The sequence below is a fragment of the Crocodylus porosus genome, unplaced genomic scaffold (assembly GCF_001723895.1).
Source record: "Crocodylus porosus isolate Cpor-Errol unplaced genomic scaffold, CroPor_comp1, whole genome shotgun sequence".
In the NCBI taxonomy this organism is placed as follows: domain Eukaryota; kingdom Metazoa; phylum Chordata; order Crocodylia; family Crocodylidae; genus Crocodylus; species Crocodylus porosus.
In genome coordinates this window covers 31,505,489-31,523,777 of record NW_017728917.1, presented here as the reverse complement: position 1 = coordinate 31,523,777, position 18,289 = coordinate 31,505,489, and the positions used below count along the sequence as shown (strand labels likewise).

Genomic DNA, 18,289 nt, shown 5'->3' with positions numbered 1-18,289 from the left:
GACGGGGACTGAGCGCCAGCACCCAACACCCCGCACTGCTGCAGCCTCCGCTGGCCATCTTGGGGGGACATGCACAGTTTCCCAAAAGCACTATGGACAGACGTGTGAGCACATGCACGCGCGCACACACACACACACACAATCTAAGCCCTTTATTATATTAGAATTCTTGAGGGAAAAGCAGGACAAAACAAGATTAAAGAAACAGCTTTTGGGGGCTCAGTGCCAGCACTGAAAGAAAAACAGAAAAAAAAATGCTTTATGTAACTTCTACAATTAGCAGATTTCCTTTGGGAGGGGAGAGTATCAACTATTGAAGAGGAGCAACCCCATTAATACCATGGTTCTAAATACCATGTCATGGACAATGCTGTCTTTGGTTCAGATATAGCAGAGGTGGGCAATTATTTCAGCTTGGGGGGCTGCTTAACAAGTTCTAATGAACTGTTGAGGGCCACAAGGGTAGCACCCTGCCCCTTGATGGGTGCCCCACCCCCGGTCGCCATCTTGGGACCGAAAGTCCCACCACCTAACCCCTAACTTTTGACGCCGGAAGTCTCTCCCCTTGACCCTGAAGGGCTCCTTTTGGGAGGGAGGGTGCTGCCATCTTTAAACTGGAAAAAATAAAACACCATATAGTAAAAAAATTAGGGGTGCAGCGATAAAGATTTTTTGGGCTGATACTGATGGCTGATTATTAATGAGTGATAACTGGCTGATACTGATCTAATCGCTGATATGCAGCCTGGCAGCTTGGAGAGCAGCGTCCAGCTGTTAAGTCTGTGGGGGGGAAGGGAAGGGTCATGGGGGGGGGTGCAGATTGAGGTCTCTGCAGGCTCCGGCAGGCACTGTCTAGCTAGGGCAGGGTGCAGGATGGAGCCACAAGCAGCTTGTCTGGGAGGGCACAAGGGGGTGGCTCCAGCCACTGTGCACAACCCTGGGGGAGCCATGGGAAGTGTGTGTGCCCCCTGGATCTGTGTGGGGTGAGGACAAGCTCCCATTGTGGGCAAGGGCCTGAGGCCCAGAACCCTAAGCCCACAGCAGGCAGCTGGCCCTCAACCTGCAGACAAGTGTGGGGGGGCATGTGCCCCCCATGCGTCTCTTGGGGGTGCACTCAGTGGTGGGAGCCACCCCCCCATCCAACAGACAAGCTGCCTGCAGCTCCTTCCTGCACCCCACCCCACCCCAGCTGGGTAGTGCCTGACCTTGCCTCCTCCCCCCAAAACCATGGGGACCTCAATCTACACCCCCCACACACTCCTTCCCTCCCCCACAGATACTACTCTCTACACTGCCAGGCTGCACTTCTGTCTGTGTGCAAGCTGTACCTGCACACACACATGCAGCATTTATCGGTGATATTATCTGGACCTTCAGCAAAAAAAAAAAAAGTGAATTGCTGATAATGTTAATTTTCCTTTTATCAGTGCCAATACAATATGGACTGATATATAGGCACATTTCTAATTAGAACTCTGTTGTAGCCTTCAGTCTGTGTGACTACCACTTTTTTTGCAATGCTCTTGGATTATGTGGAAGGAGGAAGAGGCCTGGCTAAATCCAAGCTCCTTGCTCTTATGTCCAGGGCAGGTTATTACATGGGGACTTTTTACATCAGGCCATTAATGTCCCTTGCTCAAAAAGAAAGGCATATTGTCTGATGGGCCAGAATTGTTTTCCTTCTAATCTTAAATAAGTAGGTTTTTTTCCTACACTTCTCCTGCTACAGTCCAGATAGGAATTTATCTGTTTGCCAATGGAAGAATAGTAGTATCCAGGCCTCTCTTTTCCAAGGATGCTTGAATTTTGAAAATGAATCAATAGGTACTCCTTACCATCCATCTATCTACTCCCCTTTCTGTCATCCAAAGCCGTTTCATAATTGCTGGATCAGTATCCTGCCCCTAAATGTAGTGTTTTTGAAAGGCATCATAGCTGTAAGGAAACGCTGGAAGACTTTAGGTTATCCATCCCAAATCTTGTAACAGGTACAATCCCCTTTCCTTATTCCAGTAAGGTAATGAAGCTCCTTTCAAACTTTTCAAACTTATACTTGAAGTCTAAGCCAGTGATTTCCAACTGGGGAACCATGGTTGCTGTGAGATCCTTTTAAGGGTGGTCCATGCTCCCTGTCTGGTATAGCAAGACCTGTGATTGGTCCCTCCAGCTGTCTGAGAATGCAGCATGGAATGAGGGCCCTCATTCTAGGCTAGTGATTTTCAACTAGGGTGCCACAATGTTAGCACTATTACATTTACGAACAAGATTCACAAGATAAGCACAGAAATTTCACATAGAAATATATAATTGTGGTCTTTCTGAGTTCTTCGTAACAGAAAAATTGCTCTACTTTTCTGTATGCAAGAAAAAGGGTTAAAACTAAGAGCTGGCACTTTCAAAGGGGTGCCTCGAGCCTAAAAAGTTTTAGAACCACTATCTTAGGCAGACCAGCCTGGTTTTAGCTGCCCATAGGTAGACTTTGCTTTTTCCCTTGTTTACATAGTCTCTCCTCCAAGTGCTCCTATATATGTCAGGGGCAGGCAAAATAAGACCCATGGGCCAGATCTGGCCCGCCAGGCAATTCCATCCGGCCTGCGGGGCTCTGTGAGCCCTTTCTAAACCCTGGACCTGAGCCTCTGTGGCGGAGCACCTTTGGGGTACTCACCTCTTGAGGGCTTTCGTGGGCTCTGAGGGGAGCCCGCTTTGGAGAAGCAGTAGTGGAAACCTCCCCCAGGAACTATTTTAAAGGGGAAGGTATGTGGCAGGGCACTGTTGATGACTGCCACTTTAAGAGCAGAGCCAAGTACCCAGCAGGTGCTTGATTGCAGCGGCCATTTTAGATCTCTGGCCGCAACCACTCCCCCCATCTACAACTAGAATTCCATCATCTTGCCTCAGTTCTTCCCCCACAGCCAATTGTGAGGCGGCCAATCACGAGGCCACTTCCAGAAGCTCCCACTCCCTGGCTGGTGCTTGCAGGGGGGCACTGATGCTCCTGCCTGCTCCCCTGTCTGTCTCCTAAGCGGCGAGCATGGCTAGTCAGGGGGTGCACCAGTGCTCTCAGGGGGTGCATGTGCACCCCCTTGCACCACCTATGCATTGCCACTGAAACACTTACTAGTCTTTTGGTAACTTTTTCTATTGGTTCATCCGCCTTCAGGCCCCTGGATTAAGTCTTTCTGTGTTTAGGAATATAGAAACATGGTAGCCATGTGACAGCCTACTTCATCAGACATCTGACAATAGGCTGTTACTTATGAAACTGTATGCCTCTCTGAACCAGTTAGTCTCTAAGGTGCCACCCAGCCCCGACTTGTTTAGGAACATGGGTTTGGAAGGGATCACTTGGGTCTAGCAAGGGACATGAAGGGTAACAAGAAGGGTTTCTATAAGTATCTTAGCAACAAGAGGAAAATCAGGGAAGTGTGGGTCATTTATGGAATGGAGGAGGCAACCTGATGACATCTGAGGAAGAAAAGGCTGAAGTACTCGATGCCTTTTTTACTGTGGTCTTCACACGCAAGGTCAGCTTCCAGTCTACTGTACCAGGCAGCACAGTTCTGGGAGAAGACGAGCAGCCCCTCAAATGGTGAAAGAACAGATTAGGGACTATTTAGAAAAGCTGGATGTGTAAAGTCCATGGAGCCATTATCTTTCAAAACTTGTGGCAATCAGGGGATGTCCCAAATGATTGAAATGGGCAAATGCAGTGCCCATTTTTAAGACAGGGAAGTAGGATCCAGGGAAATACAAACCAGTCAGCCTCACCTCAATCCCCAGAAAAATCATGGAGCAGGTCCTCAAGGAATCCATTTTAAGCATTTGGAGAAGAAAAGTGATTAGGATCAGTCAGCATGGATTCACCAAGGGCAAATCATCCCTGACCTACCTTCTATGATGAGTTGACTGGTTCTCTGGATGTGGGGAAAGCAGTAGACTTGATATACCTTGACAAGGCTTTTGATACAGTCTTCCACAGCATTCTTGAAAGCAAGTTAAGGAAGTATGAGTTGGATGAATGGATTATAAGGTGAAGAGAAAGTTGGCTGAATCATCAAGCTCAACAAGTAGTGTTCAATGATTTGATGTCTGGTTGGCAGCTGGTATCAAGTGGTATACCCCAGGAGTCAGACCTGGGGCCGGTTTTGTTCAATATTTTCATTAATGATCTGGAACATGATATGGATTGCACGCTTAGCAAGTTTGTGGGTGACACCAAGTTGAAAGAATAGTAGATACGCCGGAGGGCAGAAACGGGATTCAGGGTGACCTAGACAAATTGGAGGATTGGGCCAAAAGAAATCTCACGAGGTTCAACAAGAACAAGTTCAAAATCCTGCACTTAAGATGGAGGAATCCCATGCACCACTACAGGCTTGGGACCTACTGGCTAAGCAGCAGCTCTGCAGGAAAATACCTGGGGATTGCAGTGCACATTAAGCTGGATATGAGTCAACAGTGTGCCCTTGTTGCGAAGAAGGCTAACAGCATACTGGGCTCCCTTAGAGCACGGCCAGCAGATTGAGGGAAGTGATTACTGCCTTCTATTCTGCACTGGTGAGGCCACATCTGGAGTACTGTGTCCAGTTTTGCCCCCCCCCCCCCCCAACTACAGAATGGATGACAACATGCTGGAGATAATCCAGTGGAGAGCAATGAAAATGGTTAGAGGGCTGGGGTACATGACTTATGAGGAGAGGCTGAGGGAACTGGGCTTATTTAGTCTGCAGAAGAGAAGACAGAGGGGATTTGATAGCAGCCTTCAACTACCAAAGAGTTGATTCCAAAGAGGATGGAGCTAGACTGTTTTCAGTTGTGGCAGATGACAGAACAAGGAGCAATGGTCTTAAGGTGCAACAAGGGAAGTTTAGGTTGTATAGTAGGAAAAACATTTGCAGTAGGAGAGTGGTAAGGCACTGGAATGGGTTACCTAGAGAGGTGGTGTGGGTTACCTTTGGAGGTTTTTAAGGCCCAGCTTGACAAAGCCCTGGCTGGAATGATGTAGTTGGGGATGGTCCTGCTTTGAGCAGGTGGTTGGACTACACGACCTTTTAAGGTCCCTTCCAACCCACTTTTTATTATTCTCTTATTCTCCTGGGTTTCACTGAATTTTGTGCATCAGTGCAGCAGGCCTAAGATGCCAGAGCTGGATAGCAATTTCCTTGCCGTTCCTGCCTACCAAATCATTTCACATTTATTTATACAAACACTGAAGCAAATATAAAACAAACTAAAAGGTTGCTGGCCACAAATCTTTCACAAAGCTCAAAAAAAACCCCTCAGGTCTACAGAGTTCCTTTTTATGGCTCTCAAAGTTTGGGGGTAAGAACTAATTTTCTATTTCCACTAGCTTTGCAGAGAGATAAGTTGGTCCCTTTTGAAGCTCAGTTGCACTCAATTACCTCAAGTGGAAGCAAAAAACCTGAATATTTTCCTCTGTTCAGTTAGGGTGTACCACAGCATTTGGCAGGGTCACTTCAGAGGGCCCTGTTCACCCTCATCACACACTGACCAAGAAACAATTTTAACACACTACAAACATAAGCTGTGTACTCCTCAGCCTTTCCATTGAGCTGTATCCTACTGCAAGGTAATCATCTACAAGCATAATTCTTAGGACATTCCGTGATTTTCAAAAGAATTATTTATTTTTGTTTATACGATGAGTTTCAGATACTTTTGTTACAAAAAATATTTGGAAGAGGAGATACAATAGGTGAGAAACAAAAAGGCATGTAGCTGTAAACATTATTGCTAGGACCTGACATCTGCATTGTTCCCACTCTAGTGTTCTCTGATAAAGAAGGCAGGCTTGCATCGATAGCCGTGCAGCATGGAAAACTTCACCTCTTAACTGTAGCCACTGGTTTCAGAGTGTTCAGCAGGAAAAGTGTGCATGTCAGCATTCTCCCAGCTGGCTCCATGTGATTTAATTTAAGCCAACCACAGCATGTGATAGCTTCCCAAGATGCCACAGCATGAAAGCCAAGGGTGGGAGTTAAACAGCAGCAATGCATACCAGATGGCAGAAGAGACCATCTAAAAAGGTCTTTAGCAGAAGTCATCATAATAAAACAAAAATCCCCTTCCATGCTGTAAATATTTATACCAAATCCAAGAAATTGACTGGATTTTAATTCATTCTATATGAATCACATGACAGTGATTCATATCACTCCCTCCCTCTGAGATGCATTCCGTCTGAAACAACTGGAAAAGGTGTTTTACACTCATATCTATCCTTTTTTAAATACTAAGAATATGTTTTGTAAAGCTCTTGCTTTTGTAGCAGAACACTTTCCAAAGTTTAAGTGTCCAACAAAATTGGATATTCTTGTTTTAGTTGGCTCTCTTCTTCCTAATCAATTTTAGCGTCACAGAAACAGTTTCATTTTGATTTGGAACCTATTTTTATTTTTTCATATAGTTTGAGGAATCAAAACTACTAGCACAAACCATCAGTCATGAGGGGTGAAAGTCTAGGACAGGGACATGGAACCACATAAAGGACATTGTGTCCTTTAATCCTTAAACCTTCAGCGCTACAGGTTTTATAGGTGTCCAAATATGCTTATTTCAAAAAATGAAGCTGCCAAATATAACTGGTAGACTAGCAAAATTGCCTAACAATATGCCACTGACAGTACACATCTGACCCTTTCTGAAGCAGCCAATATCATGGTACCTAGGGGTATCCACACGCACCATTTGTGTGTGTAGAAATAAACAACAATGTGCTTGCAAAGGATCAGACTCTGCCCAACATTAAATTTATAACTCCCTTAAAAGATTTCTGTTGGGAGCTTTTGGTTTTATTTGTTGAATGTGAAATTATGAGAGCAACAAAGTGCTAAATGCTAACAAAGAATAGCTAATGCCAAATCTGTCCTTAACTATCTGAATATTGGCTATGTCCCCTACTACAGAGCCATGCTCCTACAGATTTGCTGTTTTACTAAATCTCTCTCATTTCCAAATACAATTCACATTTAAAGGCTTAGCTGTGAATAAATAAATGAAATATTTTATTTTTTCTCTGCTTAGTGAATGTTAAGTCTCACAACATGGGAAGACTTGACAGCGAGGCATGCAAATGTGTATCCTGGAACAACTGCTGCTTTTAAAACACAGTCAGCTCCAAACCTTTTGCTGGGAGAGGTAATAGCTTTGTTGGAACCTGCTAACGAAGTCTGAAAGAATGAGGAGAAGGTTGTTACAATGCTGGATTTTAAATAAGCCTCACTATCAATTCATAAAAGAGAACTCAGGAATGAAGAGCACTGAAAAAGGACAGGTATGATCATGCATTAAAGAAAACATAGGCTTATGCAATCCAGTGTTGTTGGATGATGGAATCAATAGTGCTGAAATAACTAATATAGGTGGCACCGATGCATCAGTCCAACATTGGATTGGCGCTGATCTAAAGAAAATTGATTGCATCGTAAATTGGGCAGATACGGCCAATAAATTTAGCCAATAAATGCCCGTGCATGCGTGCGCACAGCACATAGGCAGTGAGGAGCACAGACCAGCTGCTTGGAAAGTTGCGTGTAGCTGGTAAGTTTAGTGTGGTGGAAGGGGAGGAGGGGGGGAGGTGCATGGGGGGCAGATCAAGGCTCCTAGGGTAATGGAGGAGTGGGGCTGGGGCTGAGGCAGGCGTTGCCCAGGCGGGATGGGGCAGGCATGGGACTGGGGGGTGCAGGGTGGAGGACAGCTGCCACCACTGCGTGCCACTGGACTGGGAGCCGCTGGTCCGGAAATTGGATCAGTATTGGCTGATATGCCTCCTTAAAAATTGGCTATCAGTATTGGCCCCAAAAATCTCTATCGGTGTACCCCTAGTAACTAATCTGGTACACCTCTATGCCAAGAATAAGTCGCCTGGCAAAACAAAACTTCATCTCTTTTTCCTATTTCAGTGCAAAAGCAGCAAAGTTTTATTCATATATAGCATTTAGTACTGGCTATATTAAGTGCACTATGTATGTTATCATCTCTCCCAGTGACGGAGGGAGGAAAACAAAAGAAGGGAAATAGAACACTTGGGTAAACGTTGGAGATGCACAATTCCTGGGGTTTTCCTTCTACAACTTCCTTTTCTGGCCTATTGCTTTAAGCCAGGGCTATCCAACTTCAAATACTGTGTGGCACCCCAGGGTGCCATGACATCCTTGCTGAGAATAACTGTTTTAGATGAATTAGAAATTAGAGAAAACAGTCCCCTCCCCCCACCAGTTCTCCAATTTCAAAAAACTTTTAATCCAAATGACACACACTGTAGGTGGAACAAAAAGAGTTTCACTTTGTTATGGTTTTCTAAGTCTTTTTCAACAGGTTCAAAGACTGAGATTTTCAGAATGGGATTTGGATACCCGATTACTATTAAAATTTTAATAGTAATTAGGTATCCATATCCCTTGTAAGGTTTTGGAAAATCTCAGTTTAAGTGGCCTATCACACTGGCCTATCACACAGTCAAGTATCTTCCAAAGTATATCGCTTCTATTGAAAAGAGACAGAAACAATGGCACTCTGTGCATCGAACATTCCACATCTATTTGTAAAGCAATACTGAGGAAGATTATACAGAAAAAAAAAATTACTGGCTGGCTTCAAAATAAAATTATAAACAAAACAAAAGAAGAATACCCTTGTATTCATTTAACACTTGGTAAGTGCAGTATTAATTTTGTAAACAAACCTCAAGAAACTTGTATTCATTGCTACCTTGCACTATTATCAATGAAAAATTAAGGTTCTGTCCTGATGGATTATTGTTAGTATAAACAACTTTGCTCAACTGCTTGGCACACTATCTGCTTGCAGCATGTTAAACTCAGCCAGCATCAAAATATAAAGGTCCATCTGTGTAAATCCACAAAAAAGGAATTAACAAGCAACTATTTTCATGCAAAGTAGATACTAAAAAAAACCCCCAATACATATGGATGAACTTTTTTCATTCATAATTTCAGATGTCACACAATGCAGACTGTTGTTTCAGCTTCTAGTTGCTATCTAATAGCCTTCTATACAATAAAGTGCATTATTTGAACTTTGGAGCAATATAAGCTATTTCAGTGTATCCTAAATTTATATCCAAAGACATTTGGCACTGTAGCAAATCTGACTTGTGAGTAACAAGTTAGTCTTTAAGCAAATTGCTCATTGACACAGAATTCAATTTGCTGCTATAGAACTTCTAAAGCTTCATTTCTATAACCAGGCTTCTTATCTCCTTTAAAGTTGTGAAATAACCCACTACTGCATTTGTTTTTTTCTTTCCCAATATAGGGTCTTAGAAAGTTAGAGGGACTCCAAAAAACAAAAGCAAACCCTTTTTAACCTAAATTTCTTCTGAGCTGCAAGACGGGTAAGGAAAACTGGTACAATCTTGAATTCCACACTTAAGAGAGGACGCCCACCTCAGAAAGGAGAAACTGACTGAAGGAGCAAAGTCAAAAACAAATCAGAAAGCTTAAGCTCTTGACTTTTACTTAAGAAAAAATGTATTTTTTTTAAAACCCACTGGCAGTTCTTTAAATGTGAGGGTTTGTCCTAATTTATATTACTGTGATTAAAAAGGGAATCTAAGTATGCTACCAATATTTTAGTTGACCACAGATGAGGTATCCATGCTGTTTAATACTTTCATTCATTCTTAATGCAAGATTGGGTTTGTATTTATAGATTTGAACTTAAAAGGAGAAGCTAATATTAAAATTCAGAGTGAAATTCAAGTTCAACAAAGAAAATTCATGGAAACGAAACTAGAACATATATAGCACATAATATTTCATTAAAATATGAGCCAATGAAGGTAGCAAAATAACTTTCAGAGTCTGCGTTTGGTATCATGTATCTCCATTAATCTTTTTTGGAAGATGTATAGGAATATGTATATGCATTTAAAAATTATTTGCTTTGCACTAGACAGCTACTCAGACTCAATACTGTAGCCAACTAATGCTTCAGTGTCACAGGAAGTAAGTAAAATAATTATGTAATATGCAACTAACTAATGTAAGCTGTTGAACTAGGAAACCAAAAAGTGGTGTTTTTCTCTACATCTGGATCCAATATTCCTCATAACAAAATCCAGTTTTCTGGATTGTTCAGAAGACCTTGCAGAACAAAAACTATATTGAGTGCTCTGAGTCTCATAACATGCCTGGAGGGATTTCTTTGCATCTTATTGCATTTCTTTATACCTTTCCCAGAGAAACAGTCCAAGCTTGAGAATGCATACATAATATAAAACATTAGACAAGAGAAGAGGGAAGAAGGAAGACACAAATCTCCCTTCCAACACAAAGCCATCTGTTCACTCCTTGAGAAAAACAATGATCTTCCATAAAGCAACTGTACATTTTCAGACATACCCACATGGCAATTAAGAGCCAAAGCTTCCCAGTCTACCCTCTAGTTACCACAGAACAGACTTACCTGTGATTTGTTTTTAACAGAGTCCTCCAGCCATTACCTCTCACACAGGAATCCCAGAGAAAGACTACAAAGCTAAAAGTGAGTTTTGAGAGAAAAACAAGATTTAGATGTTCTGCCTCAGAATAAACCTCCCAGATTAAGTGCTTGTCATTTGATATGAAGCATTAGGAACTTGAGACTGGTACGGTATGGTTCTGCTTCATGGCCTTTCACCTCAGTGAGGACACTAATCTGCCATGAGTTTTCAGATGTCTCCAAGCTCATTAGAGAGAAAACAATGAAACTAAAGCACTACTTATTAAACTGGCAATTGTTAGTAACTGGTGGCAAATGCAACAAGAATGATAAATACATGTAGATCAAATTACGAATCAATATCAAGAGCCTGTCAAGAAATCTCCTTAATTATTTCTGTTCTCTCTAATTGCACTAAAGAAATAACCTGCTTGAAACAGTTGATCATCATTAAAATGTCTGCCACCATTTCCCCGGTGGAAGAGTGAACACTTTTCAACTGAAGAGTTTAACATGTTTGATGCCTTCCTATGAGAAACATCACAACATACAATTTGCTTGTTCCCATCTATCACTAGAAGCCATTTGCCAAAAATAATTTTCCCATCAAAACTATACATTGATAGTGGCCTCATTAAGAACATAAAACCACAAGTTTTGAGAACATTCAAAAGTAAACTATCCACAAATAAATCATTATCCTGTCAAATATTTGCATCATCTTGGAGAAAGTCAATGGTGCAATCAAAGGTAAGTTTATTCCTATACAAATCCTCTTAAAATATTTTAAAATCCTTCATTTGCAAGGCAGGGCTAATTGCCCATTTCTCTCCTACTTCTGCTACAGTTTTGATGGGTAATGGTGGGCAAGGCAGTTCACCTCTTTGAGCCACCTGTTTCATTTTCCACTTTTACTTTGGTTGCAATCTCTTTTAAAAACCTGTTCTTCACTGTGCATCTGTATAGTGCATGACGAACAGTATCGTTAGTGTTCTGCATTCTCAGTTTTTACCTCTTTTCACTGATAAATTCCCTGATTTTCTTTAAGTCATTTGGTTTTTACTGATTTATACCCGTTTTTCAGTTCAAATCCCTGTTAACCAGCACAAGTGGGGAATGGCCTATTCCCCACTTGTGCTGGTTAACAGGGATTTGAACCAAAAAACGGATGGTGGGTATAAGCTAAAAGAGCCATCATGCCAGTTACCTGAGGCACAGGTTTCTGGCCGGACAGGGAGAGGGCGGGTGGTGGCGGCCGTGCAGGGGTCAGGGGAGGATGGCTGGAGCTGCTGCCTGAGGGTGCTCCCAGGCTCTGACCCCAGGTGGGGTGGGCTGGGTCACAAGAATCACTCTCAGGGCTCCCCGGGTGGAGCAGGCCTGAGCTCCACCCCGGCAGCTATGGCTTCGGCTCTGCCGCAGGTGCTGGGAGCTGGGAGCCCTGGAGGGGGCACGTGGGGAAGCCCGGCCCTGCTCCCTGCAGGCTAGGGCCAGCAGCAGCACTGGGCTTTTCCTGGTGCTCAGGGTGGGTGGCAGCCTGCTCTTGTCCCGCATGTGGATCTGGGGGCACGTGCTTCCCAGGAAGAGCCCAGCACAGCCCCCCAGCACTCCTGGGGGGCACGCAGCAGTAAGAGACGTGCCCCCCCGCCCTGCACCCACTGACAGCTTCCCCCACTTTGCTCCCCGCTGCAGCCCCAGGAGCATCAGACTGCACTGCACCTCTCCCCCTGCCCCTTCCAGCCTTCTTCCCTCACTGCTGATTTTTCCCTGACTTAAACCAATTCTTTCCTTTTCTTCCTTTTATCCCAATTTCATCCTGATTTTTGTTTTGAAGACAAACTCCACAAATTCCTGAAATTTTTAAATTTATTTTTAATTAACACTGAGAATGCAGAACACTAAGCATCATCCAGAGCAGTGGTCTCCAAACTTTTTTGATTGCACACCCCTACCAGTAAAAAATTTTTGAGCACACCCCCCACAATATATGTATTAACCGGGCACACGTAAACTGCAATAGAAGTTTTAATATTTTATTCCCGCACCCCAATGCATCGTCTTGCGCACCCCACTTTGGAGACCACTGATCTAGAGTACTCCATTAGCACTTGTGCTTTTCATTTGGCTAGTAAGATAATGCACTGTATCTCCTAGCTCTATTATTTCTCCAGTAAAGTAGGACACCATGCTGCTGGAAGGCAGATCTCCGTTGTTTCAGCCTCACCAGTTGTTTATTCACTCTTCTCCCTTCCCCCACACAGAGTTTAAAAGCAGGATCCATAACGTAAGCAATTCAAAGACAAAATAGGTACCTATTTTATTATGCTATGGCAGGCCAAACTCCACCTTAATTTCCCATTACTACCAACCTTAGTTGTGGCAGTATGACAAAGGAACCTACTAGACAAGAACAGAATTTGAATTTGGAATTTGGATGGATGAAGGCCTGATCCCATCCATGAATCAGTAAGGACTACCATAATAATGGCATGACAGATGTATGAAATACATGGATGCTAATGTGCCATTTACAATGCTTCCTGGACAGGAAAGTTCACTATACAAACTGTAGTCTTCCACTTTTGTGATTAATGCAAGGGTGGCCTAATACATGTAGACTGTGGAAAGAACTTGCTTCATTAACAAATCTGGAAGATGGGATGGAGTGCATCCTCACTAAGTTTGTGGATGACACCAAGCACCACTACATGCTTGGGACCTCCTGGCTAAGCAGCAGCTCTGGAGGAAGGATCTGGAGGTTGCAGTGGACAATAAGCTGAACAAGTGTGCCCTTGTTGCCAAGAAGGCTAACAGCATACTGGGCTGCATTAGTAGGAGTGTTGCCAGCACATTGAGAGAAGTGATTATTTGCCTCTATTCTGCACTGGTGAGGACACATCTGGAGTTTTGCCTACCCCCCAAAACTACAGAAAGGACGTGGAGATGTTGGATAGAGTCCAGTGGAGGGAAAAGAAAATGGTTAGAGGACCAGGGCACATGACTTCTAAACTGGGCTTATTTAGTCTGGAAAAGAGAAGACTGGGGGTCAGAGGGGGATTTGATACCAGCCTTCAACTACCTGCAGGGTGGTTCCAAAGAGGATGGAGCTAGGCTGTTCTCAGTGGTGGCAGATAACAGACCAAGAAACAGTGGTCCCAAGCTGCAGCAAGGGAAGTTTAGGTTGATGTTAAGAAAAACTCTCTCACTAGGAGGGTATTAAAGCACTGGAATTGATTACATCTAGAGAAGTGATAGAATCTCTATCCTCAGAGTTTTTCAAGGCCTGGCTCAAAAAGAGCTGTCTAGAATGATCTAGTTGGGGATGGTCTTGCTTTGAGCAGGGGAGTTGACTAAACAACCTCTTGAGGTCACTTCCAACTCTAATCTTCTATGATTCTGTGATAATAGTACATTTCATAGGTACAAGTCATTTCAGTAAGTGAAGGCAAACAACACTGTTCTTTTGGCAGAGATATTACAAGGGAAAAATGAAATGGATGAAATTATGATGCCACTGTAATTATTTGAAAGTAGATTTGATGCAGTCTACTATAAAAAAAGTTAGCAACCCAAGGAAAGCAGTAATATACTATACAATTGGACTGGGATTTTCAGGAGAGACTAAGAGAATAAAACACCCATGAGTCTTCTGGATATGATGTGATATAAATCTAGAAATAAACAAACAAACATTTCACTAAATTCCAGTGTGACATGGGCATCTAATTCTAATTTCTTCTAGAAATCCTGACATATGATTATATAATATAGATTTAACCATCATGTAATGCATTTTTATCTTACATCTGCAAAAGTACTTTTTCAGGAAAGTGTGTATGCGCGCAAGTGCGTATGTATGCGTGCTTGCATATGTATAAAGTAGTTCAAGTACAAGCCTCAAAGCCTAAGAAATTAATATGAAAAAAAACCATTTAGTTCTCAACACACACACACACACACACACACACCCCCCTACTACTGCAACCTGTGGCTTTAAAAAGAATCTATTATTGCTGACAATCCCACTGTAAAATCCCATGGCAGTAGCATGGAAGATCTGTAAGCATCTCTAAAATAACCTTTCAGGGTTTAGTGGAGATGTGGGCCAGTGTTTATACTTTTTAAACCCCTAAGATATAAACACCTCACTATAAACAGCAATCAGGTTTTGCTTTTCTTTTTTCATTTCCCATGTGTTTATTTTAGTGTTAAAAAATAATGTTAACTTCCATAATAAGGTAAACAGCAAGAGACATCTAAACTAAACAAAAGGCAGCTATATGAGAGTGTGTTCCTTAAGTTGTTCTTTCGCTTTCCAACTATCAAAAGTAAGATCTGTCCAAAAAAACAGGTTTAAAAAGAAATGATAAGAAAACAGAGTTTGGTAAGCAGTTTCAAAGTACTTACTAATAAACTTAATTGAATGAAATTAATGAAAGCCTAAGGAAAAAACAAACAGACCCTTTCCCTTGGTCAGAGAAATGCAAAAAACCGCAAGTACCCTCGATAAGCAGAAATTCTATTTAGAACGTTCACCATTTTTATTACAAACTAGCAGTCATGTCATAATAAAGCACCATTTTTAATTCAGGGTGATGACCAACTTAGCAAAAAAACCTCAAAATTCTTGTTTGTATCTGGTTTCTTCTTGCAACAAAGAAGTTTCAAAAAAGAATCTACAAAATGGGAAAGAATATGAAAGTATAGCTGGTGACACACAATCTACATTGTATTTTTCAATACTAACTGGTTAAACCCACTCTTTGTACAGCAGACTTATCCAAGTACATTCCTTTACAAGATTTTTATGTAAATGAAAGTAAAGTAGAGGCTTTCATAGTTCTACATATGAAAGTTTTTAATCTCTCAAGCCAGGAAATGTGACCATTCTGACTGAAGCAGGATGAAGGGCAGACATTTTATGAGAGTGAGGTTCTGCTCCCAGATTTAAGGCCTAGTCTTTTCTTAAGTGGTGTGAGCAGATACCTCCTGATCACATCTATATATATGTTTATTGCTTTACAGTCATCTACAGCAAATTTACTTTCCAGATGAACTTGGAAAAAATTCCTGCTGAATCAAAATAAAGATTTCTGCTATGTTTGAATGTGGCTACAGCAAAAACAGTCCTATTGCCAAGCTGAATTAGCTCAGTGGTGCCTTTCTTTCCATTCAAAGCCAAGCCATTACCCGTTCTGTAAACTGCACGTAGATAAAGCTCAACTAAAACTACGCAGCTGCAACCCCTCCCCCATTACCTAAAGTAACTTTGAAACAAGACAACTATTACCCACAGTATCAGCAGTTGACACTAAACTATGTTAGCTTGACAAAATAAGCAAACTCAGAACAAAGACAAAAAAAGTGAAGTTTTCCAGACTGTTGTGTAATTGCTTCCACAAGGGCTGCAGTGTGGGATGGTTCTTGGAGGAGGAGGTACATGTATGTGTCTGTGGGAGTATGGGGGAGAAACATCTTTCACTGTCAGGGCTCTCAGAGCTGTATAGAAAATGAGAAGTCAAACAAAAGGCCACTCTGTGCCCAGTAATATGGATACTTACAACCCCCAAAGCCAAAGGAGCAAAATTCTTCATTGTTTAAAATCAATTACTGAATTATGACAAAAACTTGTAAGTCTCACTGTTGAAATATGTTATGAATGTAGATAAAGCATATAGAATAAAGATAAAGCACAAATAAAAGCTTATTGTACACTTGCTAGAGTATATTATACATATAAAGGTATAATACATTAATGCTTTTATCCATGTTATAAAAATTATAATTATTTCCTTTACAACTATATTAATACTATCAGAATGTTATCTGGGTGCACAGGCAAGGTTCTTGATTTAAAGTATTTCAATCAGTGCTATCTTTGCTTTTAAAAACCAAAACTATTTGTCATGCTCAAAAGAACAGTAAATATTTCTTTGAAAAAAAGAATTCAAATTCTACTTAACACTTAGCCAGTACTATAGCACGTGTTAACAAATATAAACCAAAGGGGAGAGAAATCCGACTTAAATTAAAATACAGTCCACAAAAGGCACTTTGTGAAATGAAACAATTACCTTCATAGCACAGAATGCCAATATTGTTGTTCATCTTGTCCAAGTATTGGTAGTTCAACAGGTCCATCTTCATAAATAGCATTTATCAGGCTAGCAAAAAAGACCAGCTTGCTTGCTTTCGCCCAGAAAAAGGGAGAAGCAGCCAGACAAATGCTGTTAAGTAGCTCCTGGCTCTTTCTAAACTTCACAAGCTCAAGGCCCAGCCTTTAATTAATCAAAAAAGTATATTAAAAGGCAGTTTGGAAGGAAAAAAAGAGGACCCTTCCAGGTTTTTTAGACTAAATTTAAAGTGTACTGTATGCCTTTCTACAAAGATGACTCTTAAAAACCTTTTTGTAAATCTTTGTCCAATTAAAAAGAAAAGAAAAAGAAAGGAAGGAAATTTCCTAAAACAAAGCCACGCTAGTTCTGCTCACAGCCCGCTGCAAGTTAACTGCACTGACATGCAGGCTATGCTTGGTATGACTCGTATGTAAACTAGCTTCCTCTTTCTATCGGGCACAGAGAACTGAGCATGCTCACTGAATCCCTTGAGCTCTTCAAATGTCAAGGATATTTTCTGCACAAGATCAGTCTCTAAATGTATTGAGTGAAAGAAAAGGAAGGAGGAGGTGGAGAGTCTGTACAGAAAGAACCATGTCAGAGCTGCTCTTGACAGGAAGCAGTGCTGCCACTGCAAACAGAGAGGGAGGGAGACAGGAAAAGTCCAGAAAAACAGAGAGACCTCTGAGTACTGAGCTGAGAAAACTGAGCAAGCTAATCTGCAAGGAAACAGGATTAACTTGTCCAGAAAGGATTTCCAAGTGACAGCATTGAGTTTAAACTTTTTACTTTAAATAATTTCTCCCACCCCCCTCACATTTATTTTTACTGGGCTATTAAAATATTTGCAGCTTTTTGATAAGGTTTCAGCATAGCACAATAGTGTTGCCAATTCACTGAAAAGTAATACTATTTGAAACATTAACGAACTGGATTCTTAGTAGCCAGGTTATGGAAAAAACAAGAATTATCATTTAAAAAAAAAAAAATCAGCTGTTTGAACAGTGGAATATGTATTTATAAACACACATGAAGTTTATGCTCGAGTTTAACGGTGTTTTTTAAATCCTTAAGAAAGATCTGTAGTTAAACATTTTACAGGTTTTTTTTAAAATGCCTGCTCTAACACCATTTTAAATGACAGAATGAAGGACATTTGTGTTGTTGTTATTTTTGTATTTTTTAAACAATAGTTGTTCTCATCTCAGGATGTGGTTTGTTTTCCAGCAGTTCAAAACCTTGATCTTAAAGATTTCTAATTGTTTATACAGATGTATATGAATCATCACAGAAAAGAACAACATCTGTATCAGTATTTCTATGTAGTATGTCATCCTAATGGGTATCATTACACATCCCCTGTGGTAGATTAACACCTAAAGCAACAGTAGGAAAGTGTGGTCTAAACAAAGACATAATGGAGTTCCGGGGTTCTAATATCCCATCCGTGGCCTTGTACAAATCACTTTTCTGCCTTAGTTACCTCAGGGGAGATTTTCAAAAGGTACAAAAGGAGCTAGGCACCCAACTGTCAATAGAAATTGGATGCCTACATTCCATTCCTGTCTTTTAGGCTTGGGATAGACATTCAAAAAACCTGAGCCTGAATTGATTCAATCTCTGCAGATTAGTTTAACCTGACGAGGCTGAACTGGTTTGTAACTGCACAGACATTCTCGCTGGACTGAGGAAATTCAGGCACCTGCCTGCAG

At 41.5% G+C, this 18,289-nt stretch overlaps 1 protein-coding gene across 3 annotated transcripts in view; it reads right to left on the bottom strand.

The window, feature by feature from the left end:
* VGLL4 (vestigial like family member 4) overlaps window positions 1-18,289 on the bottom strand; it is a 122,904-nt gene that overhangs the window by 52,838 nt on the left and 51,777 nt on the right. Inside the window, exon 1 of one of the 3 annotated variants that reach the window (XM_019537029.1) lies at window positions 16,536-17,057. The exons of the other annotated variants lie outside the window; for them this stretch is intronic. Coding sequence (XP_019392574.1) covers window positions 16,536-16,617 — 82 coding nt within the window. The 5' untranslated portion in view covers window positions 16,618-17,057. Of the gene's footprint in view, window positions 1-16,535; window positions 17,058-18,289 lie in introns of those variants that run through there. 3 annotated transcript variants of the gene reach the window in all.